Genomic DNA, 25,197 nt, shown 5'->3' on the forward strand with positions numbered 1-25,197 from the left:
GTCCACATTTCATCGATTATTTTTTCAAAAAATATGTGAGGTCTACTATAAAAATAAATAAAAAACAATTTTTGTATATAAAAATATATATTTCAACTTTTACTATGCACACAGCGTACATGTTTCTTCAAGTTTGAGTTATTTGAAAATATCTGAAACAGAAAAAATACAATATTATTGTTAAAAATTAAAATCATCATCAGCCCATATACGTTCCCACTACTGGGACACGGGCCTCCTATGAGGGTACAGGCCATAATCCACCACGCTGGCCAAGTGCGTGTTGGCGGATGACACATGTCATCGAACTTTTTAATTCTTCGACATGTCGGTTTCCTCACGATGTTTTCCTTCACCGTTCGAGCAGTGGTGATGTTACAACATGCGCAGATAAATTGAAAAATCAATTTATTTCCTGCGCGCTCGCCTGGTCTCGAACCCCGGACTTATCGATTCGAAGTCCGAGGTCTCACCACTGAGCCACCACTGCTCCAAAAAAAAAATATTGATTAAAAAAATGTGTGCGTGTACTAGTGTACACACGTAAGAAGTGAAACTTCTTTATGACCTTATTTTTCAAAAAATAATTTACTATATGCAATTTTACAGAAATACGCGTATAAATCACGCGTGGTAGGTATAAGAAAAAGATGGCGCGTAACGGAAAAATACCACGCGTAACAAAAAAATGTTACACTAAAATAATACTATAGCAAAATATTCATTATCCTTCTAACATTATAATTAATGCGAAAGTTTATAAGAATTCACTTATGAAGGTTGCCTGGTAGAGATGGTTTTGAGCCATAAAGCCACCATTTATACATTTTACAATTGCATAGTTTTTATTTTATATGCGTGTACATAAAGAGTAAATAAATAAATATGTTTATTGCTCTCACGCGAAAACCACTGAACGGATTTTGATGATACTAAGCAGTGATGTAGCTTCAGAATAACACAAGCAATAGAAATACTTGCTTTTATTAATAACTAGCTTTCCGCCCGCGGCTTCGCCCGCTTTGTCAAAACCTAATAAATCTATATATATAAAAGAAAGTCTGTATGTTTCAACACTTATAACTCGAGATCTGCTGAACCAATTTTCATGGTTTTGGATTTGTTGGATTTGTCACCGCCCAGAATAGAAGAATAAATCATAAAAACAACAAAAACTAGACGAATAAATATTTTCCCAAAATTTTGATTTTCGTACATGTCCTGTCAAATACGGAAAATAATGTTTGACATTCATGCGTTCAAAAATGTATTTTGTGTAAAATAATTAAAAAGAAAAAAGGGTGAATAAACTATTGTCTGTATTTTTTTAAAATCTATTATTGAAAAGTGCAATTAAAGCAGATACATAAAAATTCATCAAATATTTGTGTTTACGCGTGCTTTCAGAAATTGATTAGGTATTTTTGGTGGGGAAACTAACCAAGAAGGTTAGTTCGATTAATTGTTAAAAAAAAATCTATAAAAATGTAAAAATTCTGACAATTATTCGTTGCGATTACGTCGACTGCGTCAACAATATTGTGCGTAGCTATAAACATGCTAAATTGCGTTTTGAAGATTACATCCATTTATGCGATGCAATAGCACAGAAGAAGATGCAGAAAATGTTGATTATTTTACCGGCGACATAGTTTGCACAGGTAGCCCAAGTGAATATGCGCAAGATGCAATGACATATTAATATGTTCGTCATTTTGGTCGGCCAGATCTATTCATTACATTTACATTTAATCCGAAATGGATGGAAATTATTCCACTGCTGCTTCCCGGACAAATATCAAATGATCGGCACGACATCGCCACATGTGTTTTCAAGCAAAAAATCCGATCACTGATGAGTTACATTAAAGGAACACATCTTTGGGATTATTCAATAATGGATGTATTCAATTGAATGACAAAAATCTGGCTTGCAGCATGCACACATTTTAATTTGGTTAGTCAAAAGAATAACGAACATGAACGTGCTATTTAAGAGTTAATCCATGCTGCACAACTTATTAAAATTCAATCATTTTTCTCTGAGACGTGTTTGAAGTAATAAAAGAAAATACTATTACATATCAATCCATATAAATATTTATTTTGTATCATTGTATTACGTTCATCAAAGCCTAAATTAGTTCAACTAAAAGGTAACACAACATTCATTGACAGGGCGGTACAAAGTTCGCCGGGACAGCTAGTTATATACTAAAACATTCCTCTTGTGATTCAATCTATCTATTAAAAAAACCGCATCAAAATCCGTTGCGTAGTTTTAAAGATTTAAGCATACAAAGGGACAGAGAAAGCGACTTTGTTTTATAGGTACTATGTAGTGAAGCTAAAACATCTCACCTTTTCACAAATATTACATTTGTAAGTCATCAAATGAACATTTCTTATATGCGAAGACAATGATATTTGCGAAATAAACTTTTTGCCACATTGCGTACAGGAAAACCTAAAAAAAAACAAAAATAATATTGTAAAGCCCCATCCACACGCTTGACAAACAATGGCAAACAGCCAACAGCAAACAGCAAACACGGACGTGTGGATGGGTGTTTGTCGTTGTTTGCCTGTTTGTCACTGTTTGTGTTTGTGTTGTTGCCGATGCCGAACACTGCCCAGTGTTCGGCATCGGTGTCGGTTTATTTGCCAGATCAAAGGATGCATGTTTGTTGATTCGGAATGTTATGAGCGTTCGCCAAGCATGTGAATGGCTGTTTGTGTTGGGTGATTGTGGTTGGTGTTTGGGACGTTCGCTGTTTGCGGTGTTTGTGACAAACAGCCAGCGTGTGGATTGGGCTAGACGTAACTTTTGAATTAATATTTTTGTGGATGAATTGTTGTCAATGTAGTTGTCACTATTTCATGTCTGAACATGTTTATTGTCGAATGCTATAAATTGCCGCTTTCATTTGACTCGTGGCGCATTCGTACGAATCGTGCCTAGGGGCTAGGACGTTGTTTATACGACATTCGACCCAACTACCCTCACTTTGCTAATGGTCGTTGACTGGCTGCGATTTGTAACCAACTACCTACATCAATTAGGTAGCTGTGTAGAATCGCAGTACATTCTTATTACATTCAAACTAATATTTAACCCGGCCCCGCGTGTTATTTCTTACAATATGTATACAGAAATTACTAAATCTATCCTATAAAGCTGAAAAGTTTGATTGATTGTTTGTACGCGCTAATCTCAGGAACTACTGGTCCGATTTGAAAAATTATTTCGGTGTTAGATAGCCCATTTATCGAGGAAGGCTATAGGCTATATATCATCACGCTAAGAATAATATGAACGGAGCAATGCGGGGTGCAGCTAGTCTTGTATACAACTTACTAAATCCTTCCTAGTAATATTATAAATGCGAAAGTCTAAGTTTGTGAGGATGTGTGTTTGTTACTCTTTCACGCAAATACTACTGAACCGATTACAATGAATTTTAGCACACATATAGAGGGTAACTTGGATTAACACATAGGATAGGTTTTATCCCGGAAATCCCACGGGACCGGGAAGTATGCGGGTTTTTCATTGACTGCGCGGGCGAAGCCGCGGGCGGAAAGCTAGTACAGGTATAAAACTCACTCTCTTTCTTGCACATGTTTAAGAGAACTCACAAAGTGTCTTCGCAAACTCTTTTCACTCTTATATCTCTTATTACATTCTACACAAAAGAATAATTTCTCTTTCTCATGCACTATGGAATGAGCTTTCAAATTTGAGTGCGTGGAGAAAGTTTTATCACATTCAGTGCAGCCGAACGGTTTCACGCCAGTGTGGGAACTGCAAAAACAATCATAAAAAATTAATAATATATCGGTTTGCTAATTAAGTAGTTATATATTTTGGGTCCGATTTGAAAAATTCCTTAGGTGTTAGATAGCCCATTTATCAAGGAAAGCTATCCATACTAATATTATAAATGCGAAAGTAACTCTGTCTGTCTGTTACGCTTTCCCGCTTAATCCTCTCAACTGATTTTGATGAAATTTGGCACAGACCATCTTTAGACCCTGAGAAAGAACATAGGCTACCTTTTATCAAAATACCACGCGGGCGAAGCCGCGGGCGGTAGCTAGTAGGCTATATATCAAGCTTAGTCCAATAGGAACTGAGAAATGCGGGTAAAACCGCGGAGCACAGCTAGTTATATATTTTTAGTTTATGCCATGTTGAATACTATCGCCTCCTTGGTACAGTGGTTGACGCGTGAGCGTAGAACCGAGGGGTCCTGGGTTCGATTCCCGGTGGAGACGAAGAAAAAAAAATGTCTCGGTCTGGCAGGACACAGAAGGCTGATCACCTACTTGTCCCTAAAGAAAATCGATCAGTGAAACAGATGTATAATACATCTGCCCCTTACCCCACTAGGGGACATGGGACTTCACTTTATGTTGAATACTAACCGTAAATGTATGATAAGATGTTGTCTCGTTCTAAAGCCCTTGTTACACTCGTCGCAAATAAAATTTCTTTCCTTTGTGTGAATTTTCTTGTGGACGTTCAAAGAATTATTATCTCTGGAATGATAATAGTTTTTTATACATAACTAAATTATATTTGTCTGATAAAAAATTACTTAACAGAAAATAAAATTGTCAATAATCAAATATAAAATATTGCATATTTTAACACTCGAAAATAAAAATCTGGCTGATTGTAAATTATTACTTAAATAATTAATTCTATTCACACACACTCACGCGCACTCACACACACACACCTGTTCTGTTCCCTATAATACATCTGAATAGTTTTTACATATTTCTCTTTAGCTAAGAAAATGTTATTCGTGTAACAATAAAAGTAATATGTAATGTCGGAAAAGCGAGATGTTCTAACAATTGTAAGACTAAAAATTGTAAACATATTTCATATTTACTGAATAAATATTTTAGATTTTTTTTAAATATGTAATGCAGATAAGACTGTACGCCATGCAATTATCCTAATATCCTATCCTACTAATATTATAAATGCGAAAGTTTGTGAGGATGTGTGTGTGTGTTTGTTACTCTTTCACGCAAATACTACTGAACCGATTACAATGAAATTTAGCACACATATAGATGGTAACTTGGATTAACACATAGGATAGGTTTTATCCCGGAAATCCCACGGGAAAGGGAACTATGCGGGTTTTTCTTTGATAACGCGGGCGAAGCCGCAGGCGGAAAGCTAGTAACGGTAGAATGATCAAAAACTTAACTCACCTAAACACTTTTTCACATACATCACAAGCCACACTGTCCCAAACCCCACATTTAGTCCCATGCCCCAGAGCGTGGGACCATCTTTTGAACCTTTTTTTACATAACACACATTTGAATCTTCTTCTGTGAGCTAACTTATGTTGAGATAATACCAAATTTGTTTTAAAATGCAGCTGACATATTGCACATATGTGGTCGCCTGCTTCCTGTTGGAATAAACTATTTATTAATATGTATAATAATAAAAATCATGCTTAAATAAGATAGAATGTAGAATCGCCTCCTTGGTACAGTGGTTGACGCGTGAGCGTAGCAGCGAGGGGTAATGGGTTCGATTCCCGGTGGAGACGAAGTAAAAATAATGTCTCGGTCTGGCAGGACACAGAAGGCTGATCACCTACTTGTTTCTAAAGAAAATCGAACAGTGAAACAGATACCTACATACATGTTTACGTTTTTTTTTTCATAAGAACTATCCTCGTACTTCAAGGAATAGATTCCGCAGCGCACGCAATGACAGAATTTTTATTAAGGAATTTTTTACACTTTGGGTTACATTATTGCATTTTTGGTAAGGATCTCTATTTTTTTTTTGAAAATGCAATATAGTCTATGTTGCTCAGTGAAGATGCAGCTTTCTAATGGTGCAAGAATTTTTGAAATCGGTCCAGTAGGTTATGCGTGAATAGGCGTGAAAACCATACATACATACGTGTTTACAAACCTTTCCTCTTTATAATATTAGTATGTAGTGATATTGATAGTGATAATACTTACATAACTATGTCTAAAATTATGTTCTTGCAAAACGTCATCAGTAAGAAAACCGACACCACACAGTTCACATTTATATTTCTTATTCATATATTTGTCAGCTTTCTTTTTATTTTCGATATCTTCCAATTGTTCCTCTTGAGATAAATAGATAACTTCAAAATCTGTGTTTTTACTGCAACAAATATTAGATTAACATGTACATATTAGGTCGTCTAGTATGTTTATTTTCACACTAGCTGTGCACCGCGGTTTCACCCGCGTTGCTGCGCTCCTGTTGGTCTTAGAGAAACGATATATAGCCTATAACCTTCCTCAATAAATGGGTTATCTAACACTGAAATAATTTTTCAAATCCAAACAGTAGTTCCTGAGATTTGCGTGTTCAACAAACAAACTCTTCAGCTTTATAATATTAGTATGGATATTAAGGGTACAACACACCATGTCACGCCATGCCACGCTACACCATGCCACACCCTCTAACGCCATGTTATGCCACGCTACGCTACGCCATGCCATGCAACATGAAACACGATACCATGCCACACGATACCATGCGATACGCCGTGACTTTCCATAACATCAACAAATAAAGTGTATTTCTACAACTGTTATTTTTATAAGATCTATATTATAGGTAAAAATGAATAGCAAAATGTGTTTGTAAGCGCATAACTTGAGAACTACTGAACCGATTTCGTTAATTCTTTTCTTATAATATTCCTTGAAGTACAAGGATGGTTCTTATGGAGATAAACGTAAACATGTACCACGGGCGAAACCGGGACAGACCGCTAGTCATAAAATAAATTTAAACCAATATACCTTGAATTTTTTTCCCCAACATTATCCCATTCACCATCTATCATTTCATCATTTTCGGTACAGCTATTCTCATGGTACTCTGGAACAGTTTCATCTATATAAACTTCGTTGAAAGTCGGCATAATGTTTATACTATCCAATTTTTGTATTGTAAATATGTATGGATTATACTGAAAGAAATAAATTTTAAATTATATTTTTGTTTTATTTAGCCATTTTGAAAACATTAAATAATAATTGACTGACCGATTCAGGCTTGGTTGGTAGTGATCCTGCCTTCCAAGCCAGAGGTTGTGGGTTCGATTCCCACCCGGGGCAAATATTTGTGTGATGAACACATATGTTTGCTCTGTGTCTGGGTGTTAATTATCTATATAAGTATTTATTTAAAATTATATATGTATGTTTATCAGCCATCTGGTTTCAATAACACAAGCGAAAGCTTAGTATGGGATCAGATTGTGATGTGTGTGAATAATGTCCTGAAATATTTATTTATTTATTATAATATATGTAATAACTACTGTACTTACATCATCCGTTCTATCATCAACTATTATTTCTTGACATAATTTAATGTATTGAAGAAATTTTTCAATTTTCTTTAGTACTTTTTCACACCAAATGCAAATGAATGATTGATTGTTCTGCAATTTTAATAAATTTATATTTTTACTATAATAATTTATATATTAGTACTGAATATATTAAACTAGCTGTGCCCTGCGGTTTTACTAGCACTGCTCCACTCCTGTTGGTCTTAGAATAATGATATATAGCCTATATCGCCTCTATAGCCTTCCTCGATAAATGGGCTATCTAACACCGCATGAATTTTTCAAATCGGACCAGTTGTTCCTGAGATTAGCTCGTTCAAACAAACAAACAAATTCTTCAGCGCACAGAACACTATACTCTCTTCAGCGTTATAATATTGTAAATTTAGATATTCAACTTTTACATGTAACTTACATTAAGTCCGAGTTTTAGCAATAAATGTGCTATGTTTAAATCTACAATTCGACTGCCTTTTCTACGGCATAAGCAACAAGATTCGTTGTTCATTTTGATTTATTTTGTATTATACTTAAAGCAAGTTTCACTTTTCGCTACGATCTGTTAAACTTATTATATGTAGTATGTTTCAACTTTCAACCCTCAAAGAAAATTTAAAAGCGCATTTGTTGTTTGTTTATTTTTTAACATTTTATTTTTAAATCTCCACATATATCTGTTTTTGATCAGATAGGGAGTCTTTTTGAAATAAAGACCTTACCACACACTAACTAATGTCATTCTGAAAAGTTATTCTAAAATTAAAATTTGCTGAAGAAGAATTATGAGAATTTATGAATCAGATTTAAATACTTTTGAGCCTTCAAATTTATTTAATACAATTGAACCCTCATTCCACCTATTATAATAAAAATAAATTATAATATAATGCTAGAATTCAATATACCATGTATCCACAACCTATAAATTTTTTTTTAAATTGAAATGACATTTCCCTTTGAATTTGACATATGTCATAAAAATGGCTTCCAATCTCAGAGGAATAATGAGCTTCCAATGGCTTCGATTTTCTCTGGTTTCCCTTCAAAACGTATAAATCTTTCGCTTTTTTTTTTTTTATTTGTTGATTGTTATTCGAAATCGAAAAGCTTTTAAAACATGACTGAAAACTTAAATAAAATTTGTAAAACGTGCTGTAGCACTGGAAGGACCACAAGTCCGATCACAGGTTTAAAATTTCTACTTACAGAACTTGATATGAGAGAGGTCAGTTAAATAAATACTAAATTCGTTTTTAAGAGTTTTCGTTTCACGTTTTCATCAAAATTCAAAACTATCCATTGAAATTACAGATAGATACATCTTATGGTGAAATTTGTTGGGAGTGCAAAGCGATTATGTTAAAATTCTACGATTTCAAGCAAAAAGCTATAAGATTGCAGAATTTATTAGCACTATCGGACCAGGTACTTACATTTTTAATCAAATTTCATTCTCTTAGTTTATTATTATGTATTCCATCTGTTTATACACATACAAAGATAGAATACATATTATTTCTCTCTCTTTTTTTAGGGAAAAAATATATTCTAAATCAAACATATTTTATTAAACACTAATAGATTATACTAGCTGTGGCCCTGTATTGCTCCGCTCCTGTTGGTCTTAGCGTGATGATATATAGCTTATAGCCTTCTTGATAAATAGGCTATCTAACGCCGAAAGAATTTTTCAAATCAGACCAGTATTTCCTGAGATTAGCGCGTTCAAACAAACAAACTCTTCATAAATGATGAACGCACTAATCGTGCTGTGGGATCTCGTACTATTAAATATTTCTTTAATTTTCAGAGCAAACTCAAATCAGTAAGCACATTAACAAGCAGTACAAAACAATTGTATGATTATGAATTTTATTATGAAGAAGAAGTTGACGAAATAAAATTAGAATCAACGACAGCAATTAATTTAAAAGAGGAATATATAGACTTTGAAATCCATGATTTTAACGAAAATATTGAAGAAACGGATATAATTCAAAATATAGATAACACAAATCAAAGGGAAGAACAAATAATAAATAAAGCTGAGACAAATGAAGAAAAAAATAATATAAAAGATACAGATAAAACAAATTTACAAGATATAAAGAATAATGTTAAAATTAAGTGTTTTAATGAAAATGAATTTAAGAGAAAGTTCAAAACAGTAATTTATACAGAACAAGAGTTAGTAGCGAATAGAGAAGAAAAGAGAAGTCAACCAAATTACAAGAAAGTACCTTTTAAATGTGATACATGTGTGCTTGGGTTTAAGAGAGAGGAAACTTTTGATTTACATGTGAAAAAGAATCACAGCGAGGTAAGAAATTTAAATACTAGCGGTGCGCCACGACTGCACCCGTGGTACATATTTACGTTTTCTCTCCATAGTAACCATCCTCATACTTCAAGGAATAAAAATGAATTAACGATATCAGACCAGCCGTTCTCGAGTTTAGCGCTTACCAACACACTTAATTTTTATTATGACTAGCATAGAAGACTAGATATCCGCCCGAGGCTTGGCCCGTTTCGTCTAAAACGTAATAAATCTATACTTATAATAAATCTGTAGAGAGGCCAATTCTGTACATGAAATATATTTAAAAAAAAACTATGAAGGGGTGATAAGGGATCGCTACTGATGCCAAAAATGCAGACAGTAAAATTTTTGTCTGTCTGTCTGTCTGTCTGTCTGTCTGTCTGTCTGTATATTCGTTATAGAAACAAAAACTACACGACGGATTTTAACCAAATTTGGCACAATTATTCTTCATACTCCTGGGCAGGTTATAGTAAAAGAATCATGTAAATCGGTGTAGAAACACCAAAGTTATACATAAAATACGCTATAAGTCATCGCGCGTGAATTACAGAATCATGCCATAAGGATTATTTTTGTGTATCAGTTGCCGCGTTCGACGCGCTTCGCGGCGGGAGCTATAAAAAGGCGGCGGGTCCGCACCCGTTTCGCGTTGTCACGGCATCACGTGTGAACGGCTGAACCGATTTCGATAATTCTTTTCTATTATATTCCTTGAAGTACGAGGATGGTTCTTATGTAGAGAAAACGTAAATATGTACCACGGGCGAAGCCGGGGCGGACCGCTAGTTAAATACTAAAACCTTCCTCTTGAATCACTCTATCTATTAAAAAACCGCATCAAAATCCACTGCATAGTTTTAAAGATTAAAGCATACAAAGAGACATAGGTTCGTTATGGAACCGTAAAAATGTCAATTAGTCAAATTACTTACCACATAACCCAAAATAACTTAAAAACATTTATTTTACAGAGCGTAGGAGAATATATGTGTAAAATATGCGAAACGCGATTCTCCAGTCAATACCTCTTACATATACATGAAAGAAGCCACTATGTGTCTTATCGCTGTGTCTTCTGTAGATTCGAGACTTTTTCACATCGCGGTGCGATTAAGCATTCTACTGATAAGCATTTAGAGGATGAGGCTGGGAAAGTGCATTGTGGCCAATGTGACAATGTCTTTATGTAAGTAGAAAGAAGAAAGAAAGAAAGAATTTATTTTGCCAAAGGCCAATAACAAATATACCAGGAAAAACAGAGAAAAAGACAAGTGTGGCAGCCCTTTAGCAAAAAGGGGACCAACTCAGTATTTTGCTGTGCCTTCAGCAGCACAGCACTGATTTTCAGTGGCCCCAAGTACTAGCTGCGCTTCGGTTTCACCCGCGTGGCTCCGCTCCTGTTGGTCTTGGCGTGATGATATATAGCCTATAGCCTTCCTCGATAAATGGGCTATCTAACACCGAAAGAATTTTTCAAATCGGACCAGTGGTTCCTGAGATTAGCATGTTCAAACAAACAAACTCTTCAGCTTTATAATATTAGTATAGATAAGCATTTACTTAATTCAGAAACCTTCCGTACGTCTGAAAGACATGATTTTTTGCTTTAAAATATAAACTGAAATATCTGCATATAACATCGGCTACTCTTATAATTTTCAGATTTTGGCATTAATTTATTTATTATTGTTGTTTGACAAACAACTTTAGAGTCTGGCCAGCCAAAGCTGAACCCAGTGTTTTTTGTAGCGGCCACATTATCTGGAATGTTATCATGGCGTTTCTGCGTAGGTTGTCAGTATTGTTGAAAACGGGTCAAATTATTTGCGAATTTAAAGATTTTAGTGTTGAAATATGGGTAAAACTATAAAGAATGCTGTGCGGCAGCTTTTATTTATAATAATTAGTAAATATAAAGAGTTACAATGATTAGTAAATACAAAAAAAAAATGTAAGTCAAATGTTTTATTGACAGGGCTACAACATCCTTTAATAACTTTTAAATCCTTATTTGTTGTGTACCTAATGTACCCATATACTATGATCACCTCTAAGAATATCAAAAGTATCAAAAATTTTTTTTCCTAACTAAGCTGATGTTACCAGGTCCATATTTTGTAAAGGAGATTGCCCAAGTGACTATGGCACTTGGTATCGCAATCAAACTTATTGTGTCAAGATGAAATATAGCTCAATTTGAAGCTTGATGTTAGTACTTTTAGAAACGATTAAAGTTTTTATGTAAATAAGCCGCAGTTCACGACAATAAAAATAAAACAAAAGTTTTATTCAACGCTTCAAAAAAATACTTTTATCGAGTTTAAACTAACGATGAACGTTAAGTTTTACATTTATTACATAGGTAATATTTTAATTTACAAGATAAATGTGAAAAGTAAATCGTAATAAACATTATTTCAAAATGAATAACGTCGAACAATGCGTCGAACACATTCATTCAACTATGACATATGACGCAGGACGCTTGCAAGAGAGATAGATATATGTGTCAAAACAAAAACTTTTACTTTTATTTCTATTTATTCGGTATAATTACGACTTTAGAGCGTAGACGCACTATGCGGGTAGCCGCATTGCGGGTAGCCGCATTGCGGGTAGCCGTCCGGCTGACCGCAAGCACAATTATGTATGTAATATTCATTTCTATGCGCACTGTGCGGTCTGCGGTAGCCGCATCGCAGTGCGTATAGAAATGAATATTACGTACATAATTGTGCTTGCGGTCAGCCGGACGGCTACCCGCAATGCGGTTACCCGCATAGTGCGTATACGCTCTAATAGTGATAAATATGATCATTATAAATACAAATAGGAATTAACAATATCACGAACACGTGACACAACTATGTAGTATTTTCCCGATTCCATACGTGGTCATATACATGTTTCAAAAGAATAACTTTTACTATTATTTCAATTTATCCGGTATAATTAAGACTTAATATTGATACATATGACCATTATAAATACAAATAGGAATTAACAATATCAAGAATACGTGGCACAACTAAAATTTTACCGATACCACCCGTGGTCATTCTCCTTTGCCGCCCTTAACTGGGTTCAGCTTTGGCTGGCCAGACTCTATAAATACACTTTCTTTCAGGTCTGCAGGGGAATTAGAGAGTCACATGTCCGTACATAATAAAATCAAATGTTCGGAATGTGGTAGAAACTTCAAAGGGAATTACGCACTGAGGAAACATATCGAGTAAGTGCGTCTCTCAAACTCAAAGTTAAAATAACTCATACAAAAGGTCATACTCACACTCAAGTTTTACTTTAAATGTGGTCTGACGCATTGCAGGTGCATTCCCTTTTCGTTAAAAATTTATAATTTTTAAAGTGAAACTTTTATTACATCGTCTCAAACTGTTTGGTCTGTGTAGCGCATGTCGCGTGTATCGCGGAGGCCGAGTAGGTATACCTACTCGGCAGCCGACCGACACGCGACATGCGCTACACAAAGCAGTGTTCGGAACCGTTCGAACAGTTTCACTTTTACCGTGGTTTCATAAAACCACACAACATTTTATATCCTACTAATATTATAAATGCGAAAGTTTTTCGTATAAAACGTATCCTGTGTCATTCCTCAGGTCTCAAGCTATCTCTATACCAAATTTGAAGTAAATCCATGCAGTAATTTTCCAGATTAGCCAGGACATACATACAAACAGACGAAAATTTTGATAACTGTATTTTTGGCTTCCGTATCTATTGTAGATCACGCCCCAAGTATTATTTAAAAAAAATATCCAATATACAGTTTTGACTTTCCTACGATTTTATTATATACAAGCTGCGCCCCGCGGTTTCACCCGCGTGGATCCGCTCCCTTTGGACTTAACGTGATGATATATAACCTATAGCCTTCCTCGATAAATGGGCTATCTAACACCGAAATAATTTTTCAAATCGAACCAGTAGATCTTGAGACTAGCGCGTTCAAACAAACAAACTCTTCAGCTTTATAATATTAGTATAGATTAAGTACATATTAATTATTATAGATGTATCTTCTTCTTATATATAAAAATGAATCGCAAAATGTGTTGGTAAGCGCATAACTCGAGAACGGCTGAACCGATTTCGATAATTATTTTTTTATTATATTCCTTGAAGTACGAGGATGGTTTTTATGTAGAGAAAACGTAAACATGTACCACGGGCGAAGCCGGGGCGGACCGCTAGTAGATAATAAAATTTTATTCATTCACAGACACATCCACAAAGTGGAATGGATACAATATATATGTGACCATTGTGGAATGACGTTCAAAATGAAAAATCGCCTAGAATTACACATGGCAACACATAGTGTAATGTTGGCTAAGAAACTATCATATTGTGACGTATGTAAAGTGCAATGTAAGAATATAAAGAATTATAGGAATCATTTGAATTACAGCGTCAATCATTCGGAACCAGCGTAAGTTCTTTTTTATTTATTTTAGGTTATATAAAATGAAATAAGATTAATGATTATTATGGATATATTATGAAATATTTATATTATCTAACACTAGCTGAACTCCGCGGTTTCATCCGCAGTATTCCGCTCCTGTTGGTCTTAGAGTGGTATTATATAGCCTATAACTTTCCTCGATAAATGGGCTATCTAACACCGAAAAAAAATTTTCTGAGATTAGCGCGTTCAAACAAACAAACAAACTCTTCAGCTTTATAATATTAGTATAGATAACTAGCGGTCCGCCCCGGCTTCGCCCGTGGTACATATTTATGTTTTCTCTACATAAGAACCATCCTGGTACTTCAAGGAATATAATAAAAAAAGAATTATCGAAATCGGTCCACCCGTTCTCGAGTTATGCGCTTACCAACACATTTTGCGATTCATTTTTATATATATAAAAATGAATCGCAAAATGTGTTTCTAGTGTTTGATTTAACGCGATTTATACTCGCGTTAAATCAAACACTAGAAAATACAATCCTACTTCTTACTTAATATTATAAATGCGAAAGTTTGTTAGGATGGATGTATGTGTATGTGTGTGTATGTTTGTTACTCTTTCACGCAAATACTACTAAACCGATTACAATGAAATTTAGCGCACATATAGAGGGTAACTTGGATTAATACATAGGATAGGTTTTATCCCGGAAATCCCACGGGAGCGGGAACTATGCGGGTTCCTCTTTGAAAAAGCGAAAGCTAGTGAGTTAATAATTTTTAAATTTAAAATATTTTTAGGTATGAATGTTCAACTTGCAAGAAGAGGTTCGCGAAAAGATCGTATCTACAAAAACATATGAACATCTGCTATTTGCGAAAATCACAGTATAAATGCAGTATCTGTAAAAAGGTATGTTTTTAAACTATGAAAATTTAACACGCTGTTATTGGCTTCACCTGTATGTTTGTATGTAACCGACTCCTTTACACTCGATTTTGACTTTAAACGGACAGATTTAATGCAAACATTGTATTTATCAAGCATCGGTGATAATGCAATAATTTTATGACTTCATTTTAGCGTAGCGTGTTTTTCAGTTTTTTACTAGGTGTATAGGCAAGTTAAATAAATACATATTTCAGGACAATTTTCACACACGGCACTACTAAGCTTTCGCTTGTGTTATGGAAACCAGATGGCTGATAAACATACATAATATATTATAATTTTAAATAAATACGTATACAGGGTGTAATCGTTAAGTGTGCACAGGCGATTATTCCGTAACTATTACAGATATCAAAAAACTTTAAACTGATATCGAAAGTACTTAACCTAATGAGTAAAATGGCCATAATAAATTTTTAAAAATAATACGAGAAATATCTAAAAAATTAACTTTAAACCCTCCCATACATTTAGTATGAGATATGAATATCCCATGTACATGGGTTGATCCAAAAGTAATGATAATCAATATTAAACAAGGTCATTACAGTTAAAATAATTATTTATTTCTCTAGATAGTCTTCTAACTAGATAATATACTTCGATATTTTTTTTCCTTAACTTAGAAAAAAAAAAACTTTGACTTCATCTACAAAAACCCCTCAAAATCGGCCATCACTTCGCTGTCGTCTTAAAATGTCTTGTATCGACGGTGTTTCTTGTGCCGAGGTAAGAGATAGAATTAACTATGAGCTAGATCTTACAAACAGGGTGGGCGTTCAAGCATTTTCAATGCCGACTTTTGATTGGCAGCCATCGCAACTGACGCTTTGCGTTGCGTTGTCTTGGTGAACCAACATTCAAGACCGAAGTTTGCCATGTCTCTTTTTCTTACTAACCTACCCGCAATCTTTTAATTTGGTCTGTGTAGTAAGAGCCCTGTGTAGTAGTGGCTACCTTCTTAAAATATTCCACATTTCTTCAGCGTCCCAAAAAACTACGGCTTTAATCTATCCCACTAATTTTCACTTTGAAAATCTTCACCGTCACTTTGGAAGCTCGCATCCAGGCCATTGATTGTTTCTTGGTTTCAGCATAAACATGGTGAACCCAGGTAACGCCCATGGTCACAAATCGTGACAAAAAATTATCCTGATCTCATTAAAAATTTAGAAATTCACCCTCTAAATGTCGAATCGTTGTTTCTTCTTTTCGTCGGGAAACATTCTGGCTCGCACTGTTCACATTAAAATTAATGTTAATACTTGGAAACGTGGCCTGTAGATATAATTTTTTTGTGATAACTTAGTGATTACATGAGCAAGCATAAAACATTTATTTTATATTTTTATGTGCACAGGAAATACCCAATTATCATTACTTTTGGATCAACCTATACATTTAATATGAAAGATTTTAGCTTTTTTTTTGTTTTTTTGGTTTTCTGCTTTAATTACTTCGCAAATTTGGAGGGAAGTTCATTTAGAAACTGTAAATAGACCTCCTCATTGTATTGCACAATAAGGACGTCACTTCGAAAATCTACTATGAATACAAAATGTATGGGAAATAAATTGTATGGGAGCGTTTAATGTAACATTTTTGGTTATTTCTCGTTTTATTTTTAAAAAATTATTATGGCCATTTTACTCATTAGGTTAAGTACTTTCGATATCAGTTTAAAGTTTTTTGATATCTGCAATAGTTACGGAATAATCGCTTGTGCACACTTAACGATTACACCCTGTATAGATAATTTACACCCAGACACAGAGCAAACATTAAAAAAAATAAACTAAAATGTAACTTCTGTACAATTTTTTAACAAAATATCTATAATAGATTCAAACTTAACCTGAAGTCATTTTTTTTTAAATTAATTAATTTATTATTTTTTTTACAGTTATTTAAATCTAATTGGCGGTTAATCAATCATAGACAAAAGAAGCATGGTGTTGCCAGAAGCAGAGACCACATTTGTAATGAATGTGGCAAGAAGTTTTATGTATGTATTTACTACTAGCTGTGCCCCGCGGTTTCGCCCGCATTGCTCCGCTCCTGTTGGTCTTACCGTGAAGATATTTATTAGCCTATAACCTTCCTCGATAAATGGGCTATCTAAAGCTGAAGAGTTTGTTCGTTTGAACATGCTAATATCAGGAACTACTGGTCCGATTTGAAAAATTCTTTCACTATTAGATAGCCCATTTATTGAGGAAGGCTACATTTGTATCACGAGCGAAGCCGGGGCGGACCGCTAGTTAATTTTAAAACTAAGAAACTAAATATTTATTACCCAATTGTTTATTAATATTTTCTATATTCTAGACGGCATCAACGCTCCGTGTGCACCAACTTATACATTCGGATGAAAGAAGTTTTATGTGCAAAGAATGCGGTGATACATTCAAACAATCGGCAGCTTTGTACACACATTACAAACTTGTACATAAGGGCATTAAACGGAAACAATAATTTGTGTTTTATTTACCTTTTGACTTTTGTACTATAATAACTTCGCCCGCTTTGTCTAAAAACTAATCCATACTAATATTATAAATGCGAAAGTAACTCTGTCTGTGTGTCTGTTACTCAATCACGCCTAAACTACTGAACCAATTTACATGAAATTTGATATGGAGATATTTTGATACCCGAAAAAGGACATAGGCTACTTTTTATCCCGGGAAAATGACGAAATCCCGGAAATCCCACGGGAACGGGAACTATGCGGGTTTTTCTTTGACAGCGCGGGCGAAGCCGCGGGCGGAAACCTAGTAAATTATATACTAAACCTTCCTTGAGAATAACTATTAAGAAAAACATATCAAAATACGTTGCGTAGTTTTAAAGAAGCAAAACTCTGTATGACGTAGAAATATTATTTTACTCTATGGTATTACGCCTTTGTATTATATCCGCAATGTGTTCCTTTGCTTTTACCAAAATAGATGGACGTCCGAGGTAGGTGACAAAGAGCAATTTTTGAATGACCGTCAAGACGTATAACATCTTTAGTCTCCCCGTGACCACGCCATAGAGTAATATAATATATACGGGACCACGCTCGCTGCAAAGTGTGCGAAACGTCAGGATAATAGTACAATAATTTATTTATTTGTTAACAATGAATAAATCGCGTTTAAAGTCCGTTAAAATCTTTAATTTCTTTAAACTCGCGTAATATTAAACACAAGATAACACTATATATTATTATTATCAGTGGCGGCGCCAGGCGTCGGCGACCGCCGACGGTGTCGCACCTGAGGGGGCCTCGCAAAAGTTTTACAAATTATTTGAAATTTATTTATTTTTTCTTATTTATTTTCATACACTTGCGTGAGTGAAGTGTGAGTAGTACTTTAGGGGTATTATCCAGAGTCATCTGGCAACACTGTGAAAGTTAAACAATTTCGCGCGCGAGTCTCGGGATGGGGAATCCCCGTGTCGTATATTTGTATTTCATTTTTCTGTGAGCGTACTAACGTAAACAATCGTTCCTTCCCGGACTATTAAGTAACTGTGTAATGGCTGGTTCACACTTTGATTAGTGTGAGTGCAGGTGATTAGTGCGAGTGCAGGTGTGTAGTGCGAGTAGTGTCCAATTGACTGCGAGTGCAGGTGATTAGTGCGAGTGCAGGTGTGTAGTGCGAGTAGTGTCCAATTGACTGCGAGTGCAGGTGATTAGTGCGAGTGCAGGCACGCTGCGAGTGAGGGGGAAGGGAGGGCGCGCGGGACGTGGCTACTCGCAGTCCACTCGCAAAAAAATAGAACACGCTTCTATTCACTTTACTACACAGCCTACTAAACACTCGCACTAAACAGTCGCTGTCCACACGTAGTACTACTCATCACCTGCACTCGCACTAATCAAAGTGTGAACCAGCCATAAGTAACAGTACTATACGTACATTCCTTCTGTGAACTAGACTTGCATGCACAGTTTCTTCTTATTGTGTTGTAAAGTCATTATCATCACCCCGGTGTGGATAAAAGTGTTAATTTAGATAGTGATTTAGTAGGTAAGTCAAATAACGATATTAACGAAATGATTTTATCGAAATCGATAGGTATACATCTTTTATAAGTCGTAAAAATATGATAGCGGCTAATATTAGCTATGACGTAATCCTGAAAAAGTTCAGTGAGGCCAAAAGCCGAAAAGTTCGTCATATAAATATTTGTGTAATTTTTGTCATCATTTGATTAGCAATAAAAATCGTTTACTCATACATTAGTTTCACTATAATTCAGTTCATGTAATCTAACGTTTTCTTTTTGACTGTGAAATAAAAAAGGCCTCGCGTACCTAATGTCGCCGATGTCCAAGTGTGGTCAGCGCCGCCACTGATTATAAATGACAATAAATATATAATTATTTTAATGATTATCCAATTAATGGTTTTTTCAAATGTATGGTACTAAGTTCTAAGAATAGTTTTTTTTATATTAAACTAGCGGTCCGCCCCGGCTTCGCCCGTGGTACATATTTACGTTTTCTCTACATAAGAACCATCCTCGTACTTCAAGGAATATAATAAAAAAAGAATTATAGAAATCGGTTCAGCCGTTCTCGAGTTATGCGCTTACCAACACATTTTGCGATTCATTTTTATATATAAGAAAGAAGATTAATAGGGATGTTAACAAATTGTGTATCAAAAAGGTATCAAATCATGATGAATTTATTGTGTGTATGCAGTATTATGCATAGACAATAGAAAAAATACATTGATATATTATCTGTGGTTGTCCAAATGACAAATCACCTGTCACCATTTTGTGGGCGAGGGGCGAGGCAAATGGCAATATGGCGATGCACAAATGGCGAGACAAATGGTGATTTGACATATTTTGTGGCTTTATATTTTTTTTTCACCACCTAGACTAGACACAGATGCCACCCAGGTTTGTATACCAAAAGAAGAAGTCTGGTGATAATCGAAGAAAACTTTTATCGCATCGAAATGAAAAAACAATGAACTGTGAAATAGTACAAGAACAAACAACGAAGCCCGCTAAAAATACAACGATATTTTATGTGCAACGCGGTAAATATATTTAACTGAAGGACAAAGGGACGGAGTGACGCGTTTTGGATCGCGCCTAACAGAGGTGAACAAGTTTATTTAAAAAATTATGGATAGACGCTTGACATTACGTAGTTATATTATGCCCCCGGGCTCGTGGGTTATGTCGGATTCCTACCGACCAAAACCCCACTGTGTTCCGTCCAGCCACTTTAAAAACGAAGCCACGGGTGTTGTATAGTTCCTCCGCGACCCCATTAGATTAAAATATAACTATGCAGGAAGCTTCAGCTTATTTACCAGACCATGGTTGTGTAGATTTTCGTTGGTTCTTCGCTGTAAATAAGGTTAGAAAAGAGCAATAATATACATGATATAATTTATTTATTTATTAATTCTTTATTGCTCCAAGTTACAATAAACTTAACCTAAGAATACATTAAAACAATTGGCGGTCTTATCGCTATGCAGCGATTTCTTCCAGACTTCCTTTTTAAGAAGTCAGTTAAAAATATAAATGTTTTTCTTGATCCAAAAGAAATTCTTTGGAATTTCTGGGATTTTGAGACAGGCAAACTTTTTTGACTATCGAGTATTCTGGGACAGTATTATGTTCTACTATTTTAGCAAGTTTGAATTTTAGTGGCTTTTTGTATGTTTTGTAAAAGTTTACATCATAACTAGTATCGCTTCCAGAAAGTATACTTTCTATGTAACCTATATAATACACCCACCTTTTCCTCATAAAGTATCGAATCAAGACATTGTCATTTATTTTGTATAATGGCTTAATATTGGCTTATAATGTATTTAAATAAATAACACAAGGTTTAGTAAGTAAGAAAACAAGTATTTTAATCAAAACTATTAAACATAATAGCAACTTCTAACGCATATAACAAAACAACCTAGTATTGATTAAATTTTAACTCTAATGTGCCTCTCGAAACATACTGAACTCATGTATTTTACATGTTCGGTGCAAAGTAATTGCTTGCATGAAGTACATGGTTATCTAACCTTCTATTTTTACGTCTAGGTCATATTGAACAAAATCCGCTTGGTCCTGGCTCCGCAACAGGCACAGAAGCCGGCACAAATCGCTTCATACGAAATATGAGATCTGAGGATATGTTCTCCATGCGAATCTGGCGTGAAATATGTACCAGCTCGAGAGCCACCTCTTTCAATAATGTTTGTCTCAATCAGAGTGTTTGTGTTGGCTTTGTATATTATTTGGGCATTGATCCCAGTTATATTAAAAATGGAGAAGAATATTCGCATTGGCCATCTTGATGTGATTCTGGCAACGGTATAATCCTCTTTCTTTTGATTTCAACATCTACACCTCCTTAAGTGGAATTGTAAAATGATACATTATTTAAAAAAAATTGTTTTTCTGTCGATACTGAGAGGTTGGACGGTCCGAATAGTAATGATTAACATCCAGAGAAAAACAAGAACACTTTCCTCTTCATCATTATCATCATCTGAGGCTCTACAGCCGCGAGTGGGCCTTGGCCTGGTCCAGTATTTTCTTCCAGACCTCTCGATCCTTTGCCTGGGTTCTCCAATTTTTCACACCTATCGTTTTGAAGTCCTGTTCAACGCCATCACAACCCTTTCCTCAGCGGGTGACAAAAACAACTGACACATCTGTACTTTTTTTATGTCTGTGTGTCGGTAATTACTTGGTGTACTTTCATAGTACCGGGCAACACTCGTACATTGTCAGGGATTGCATTCGTAATTGTATTTATAGCATCTTCCTCAATAAGGTGAACCTGTATCATAGTGTTAGATCAGTGGTTCCCAACCTTTTTAATATTGTTACCCCTGTGAACTATGTATAAAACGGATTTTATCCCGCTTTCAAAATGATATCAAAACAAACAATACAAGTAAATGCAAACATCTTTATTGATCATAAATTGCACATATGTATCTTCGTCTCGAATAATATGATGATATTCTTATATCGGTATAAAACGGTCTTAATATCCAAGAGATCGACTGACGATTATCCAAGTCCGGAAAATACTGCTTCAGTGAATCTATTATTGCAGATAAATGTTGAATCACAGCTACATCGACACATCATCTGCTTGCACTCTGCGTTGGTAAAGTTCAAATTTACGCACAAAACTAGCAACTTTATCCTGCGCTGTTTAATTATTCGTCATTTTCCATAAATAATCCTATTTCTTCACGAAGCTCGTACAGCCTGTACAAAACTTTTCCACAAAAAACATTTTAACTATCACTTCTGTGTTATATCCCTGCTTGCTGCTGCTGTCAAATGAAAATACCAAATTGTAGCGGCTATTTTTTTTTCGCCCTTGTTCTAAACCGATGATGATAAAAACAAAGCCAATCAGCACTTTCGGGCGTACGTTGACTCCTCATCTTTAAGTGAACCATGTCCGTCCGAGTTGCTAAGGGCCGATTACAAATATTGGAACATAACAATCAATTAGGTACAAAATCTACGTAGCCCACTGTTTTCTTCCCATTCATTTGCTTCCGAGAATCTTTAATTCCGTTTTCGATGCTGCGGAGAACTTCTGTTTCTTCCATATTTATAAGCATTTAATAAGCAATTTCTTAAGACGAATAGCTGATATTTGTTTTTGCTTCTGCAACTGAAAAAATAAATTTTAGAATATAAAATATATATTATATAGAATTCATTGCTTAATTGCATTTAACACAAATGTTGCAGTAATAAAAATTTATAAAGAATAGAAAACATGTTAAAACCGCATACTTAAGACAGTTTGGAAGTTCTCGATGATATTATAACTATAGCTTGTGGTTTGATTAATCTATGAGATTCGCTTATTAAATACAAATGAAATTTCGGCATTTTTTTTCTATTCTACACAATTATACAACAATGGATATACATGGCATTAGTAATTTCTACATTGTTGTTAGTTGTAAATTCTGTGTCAGCGATACAAAAGTAACAATTATTTTGACCACTCAGGTACATTTGCATCTGGGCAATGCACTTCTTGCTTGGTTTACCATTTTTAATATAGTTTGCATAAGTTTTTCTACTTTTGGGACATTTTACCTCAACTATGCCATCTGGACATATTCCATCGGGAGAAGCAGCTAACGTGGGACATTTTCGAGATATGATCAACCCTGCATTGTTTATCTTTTTTCCTAGTTTCTTGCTAACCATTTGCCGAACTTCTTTTTCTAAATCTTTACCCCGTTGCATTGCTTGTGTTTCTGGTATCTTCCCACCCGTTCAAGAAATCAGTGATCCATCATTAGTCTGACATCGACTCACTTCATAAGCTCTTGAAGCAGTCACCCTTCCATATCTCAGAACCAAAGATTAGTTTTAGACTGGTCCCTGGTTTCAGCTTCAATCTTGTTGATAAGATCAATGGTCAGTAAAATTTTACTTAAATATAAGTCACAACACTCTTCCTTATATGTACAGTCAGTGCCAGAAGAACGTACCCACTGTAACTACGAAATGAATCGTCGAGGAAAGACAAATATGATGTTTCTGTATTGAGAGCAGAGAGACATGTGATGCATCGTCGTCGTAAAATTATAAATATCTTTCATATAAATATTCTTTTCCATATTTGCTCTGGTTATGATCGAAGAACGATTGGTGAATTGCTAGCAGGAATGGTGTATTATCAGGTAATGTGGGAATAAAACAAAGTTTCTTTATACATTTTTACAATTCAAGGGACATATAAAAAACACTTGAAATAATTTAAACTCTAGTCACAAAGGCTTGAAGCAGCAATTGACCACCAATATATAACATTATAGTAATATCATAATTTTACAATCAGTACAAATTTTGTATATACACACAGAAATAAAAGTAAAAAGTATTACACTTAGCGTAATTTATAATGTCCCCAAGCCAATGTATCAATGTTGTTGTTGTAATACATCGTTTGGTATCATTATATTATGATAAAGATGTTTTATTTATTTTTTGTGTAAAAATAGTGTTTGATTGACTTAAATCGAAGCATACTACAATATAATACATTTTTATTAAACAAATACGATTTGTAATTTTCCGTATTCATTTTTTTGGTAACACAATCTGATGCATCGAAATAGTGAAGAAGATCTGGTTTTATATCTTCATAAAAATTGTCTGTAAAAATTTGATATATCAGACCTTGCCATTTGAGGAGAGATTCATCTATAGCGATCTCCTGTCTTCTGTATAGATACAGCGAGCGGAACTTCTTTTGCAAGTGATTCAACCTGTCTGTATCTTCTGCAACTTTTTTTCGTCATTCTGACGAAAAAATTTTTTCGTCAGTCGTGTCACTAAAGTGTATAAGCCGTTTTAGTAAAACAAATCTGTTATATGTCATTATGTCACCGAAATATTTAAGTGTGAGATAGCCATTTTCCCCCCAATAATTTTTCTCGACAGGATTCGGGAACAAACCCTGCAAGATAATAATTATTGCGAGGAATTTGGCCATCTCATCTTTGTCCACATTTTTAAAATAATTAAGTCTTGAGTGAGGTGTACAATTTTCGACAATCTTTTTAGTCGCGTATTTATTTGTCCGTGTCACTATGAGGTCAAAAAGGTCGTCGTCAAAAAATTTCAAGAAAATGTCGAGTGGGGTCATATTTTCAGTCACTGTGAAGGTCGGTCCTGAAGTTCCAGTAAATGGTTCACTTTTCCCTCGGAAAGAGTTTTTTTTATGGTCGTGAACCCAGTCAAAAGATCAAAAAGTCAGTCGGAATCATTTCTGTCAAATCTAGATTAGATTGGTCGTCGTTTATCAGCCTGGTATGTAAGCCTGCCGTTATCTCGTCAAAGTCGTTAGCAGTCGTCATTTGATGAGGTAATATGTTAATCGGTTCATCATTTGCCACATCCACCTCGTCCTCTTCCGAGTCCACGCTATCGAACCACATTTTCAGATCTGCTTCGGTTTTTTCGGTATAGGAACCTGAAACAAACACTTTGTAAGGCTGAGTTGTACCAACTAACTTTAAACAAAAGGTAAAGAGAATGTAAGATGTAGTATTATGCTGACTCT

General features: G+C 34.9%; 2 protein-coding genes and 2 long non-coding RNA genes across 8 annotated transcripts in view; 2 read left to right on the forward strand and 2 right to left on the reverse strand.

Annotated features, from left to right (window-relative positions):
- LOC149475173 (uncharacterized) overlaps positions 1-25,197 on the forward strand; it is a 35,887-nt gene that overhangs the window by 2,781 nt on the left and 7,909 nt on the right. The window lies entirely within an intron of this gene.
- On the reverse strand, positions 69-8,022 carry LOC149475174 (uncharacterized). Of its 3 annotated transcripts, none has more exons than XM_089713646.1 (9): positions 7,810-8,022; positions 7,371-7,484; positions 6,838-7,007; positions 6,013-6,184; positions 5,236-5,441; positions 4,429-4,542; positions 3,640-3,805; positions 2,362-2,467; positions 69-152 (listed from the first exon to the last, which is right to left on the reverse strand). In XM_089713646.1, exons 1-8 carry the CDS (start codon positions 7,900-7,902, stop codon positions 2,375-2,377), a joined length of 1,128 nt encoding a protein of 375 aa, XP_089569772.1. In that variant the 5' UTR covers positions 7,903-8,022; the 3' UTR covers positions 69-152; positions 2,362-2,374. The 3 variants fall into 3 exon arrangements, with proteins under 3 accessions (XP_089569772.1, XP_089569770.1, XP_089569773.1); XM_089713644.1 differs by having other exon boundaries at positions 3,608-3,805; XM_089713647.1 differs by lacking the exon at positions 3,640-3,805.
- On the forward strand, positions 8,420-17,601 carry LOC149475175 (uncharacterized). Of its 3 annotated transcripts, none has more exons than XM_089713611.1 (9): positions 8,420-8,619; positions 8,706-8,819; positions 9,205-9,714; positions 10,692-10,906; positions 12,848-12,952; positions 13,964-14,173; positions 14,960-15,071; positions 17,014-17,115; positions 17,439-17,601. In XM_089713611.1, the coding sequence occupies exons 1-9, from the start codon at positions 8,512-8,514 to the stop codon at positions 17,583-17,585; spliced, it is 1,623 nt and encodes a 540-aa protein (XP_089569737.1). In that variant the 5' UTR covers positions 8,420-8,511; the 3' UTR covers positions 17,586-17,601. The 3 variants fall into 3 exon arrangements, with proteins under 3 accessions (XP_089569737.1, XP_089569739.1, XP_089569740.1); XM_089713613.1 differs by having other exon boundaries at positions 8,420-8,616; XM_089713614.1 differs by lacking the exon at positions 13,964-14,173.
- On the reverse strand, positions 22,650-24,705 carry LOC149475176 (uncharacterized). The gene is made up of 2 exons (XR_016318105.1): positions 23,220-24,705; positions 22,650-22,782 (listed from the first exon to the last, which is right to left on the reverse strand). It is a non-coding gene; the product is annotated as an uncharacterized LOC149475176 (long non-coding RNA).

The sequence above is a fragment of the Colias philodice genome, chromosome 31 (genome assembly GCF_061535455.1).
Source record: "Colias philodice isolate Cphi_HAF_F1 chromosome 31, ilColPhil1 Martin Lab GWU primary, whole genome shotgun sequence".
Classification (NCBI taxonomy): domain Eukaryota; kingdom Metazoa; phylum Arthropoda; class Insecta; order Lepidoptera; family Pieridae; genus Colias; species Colias philodice.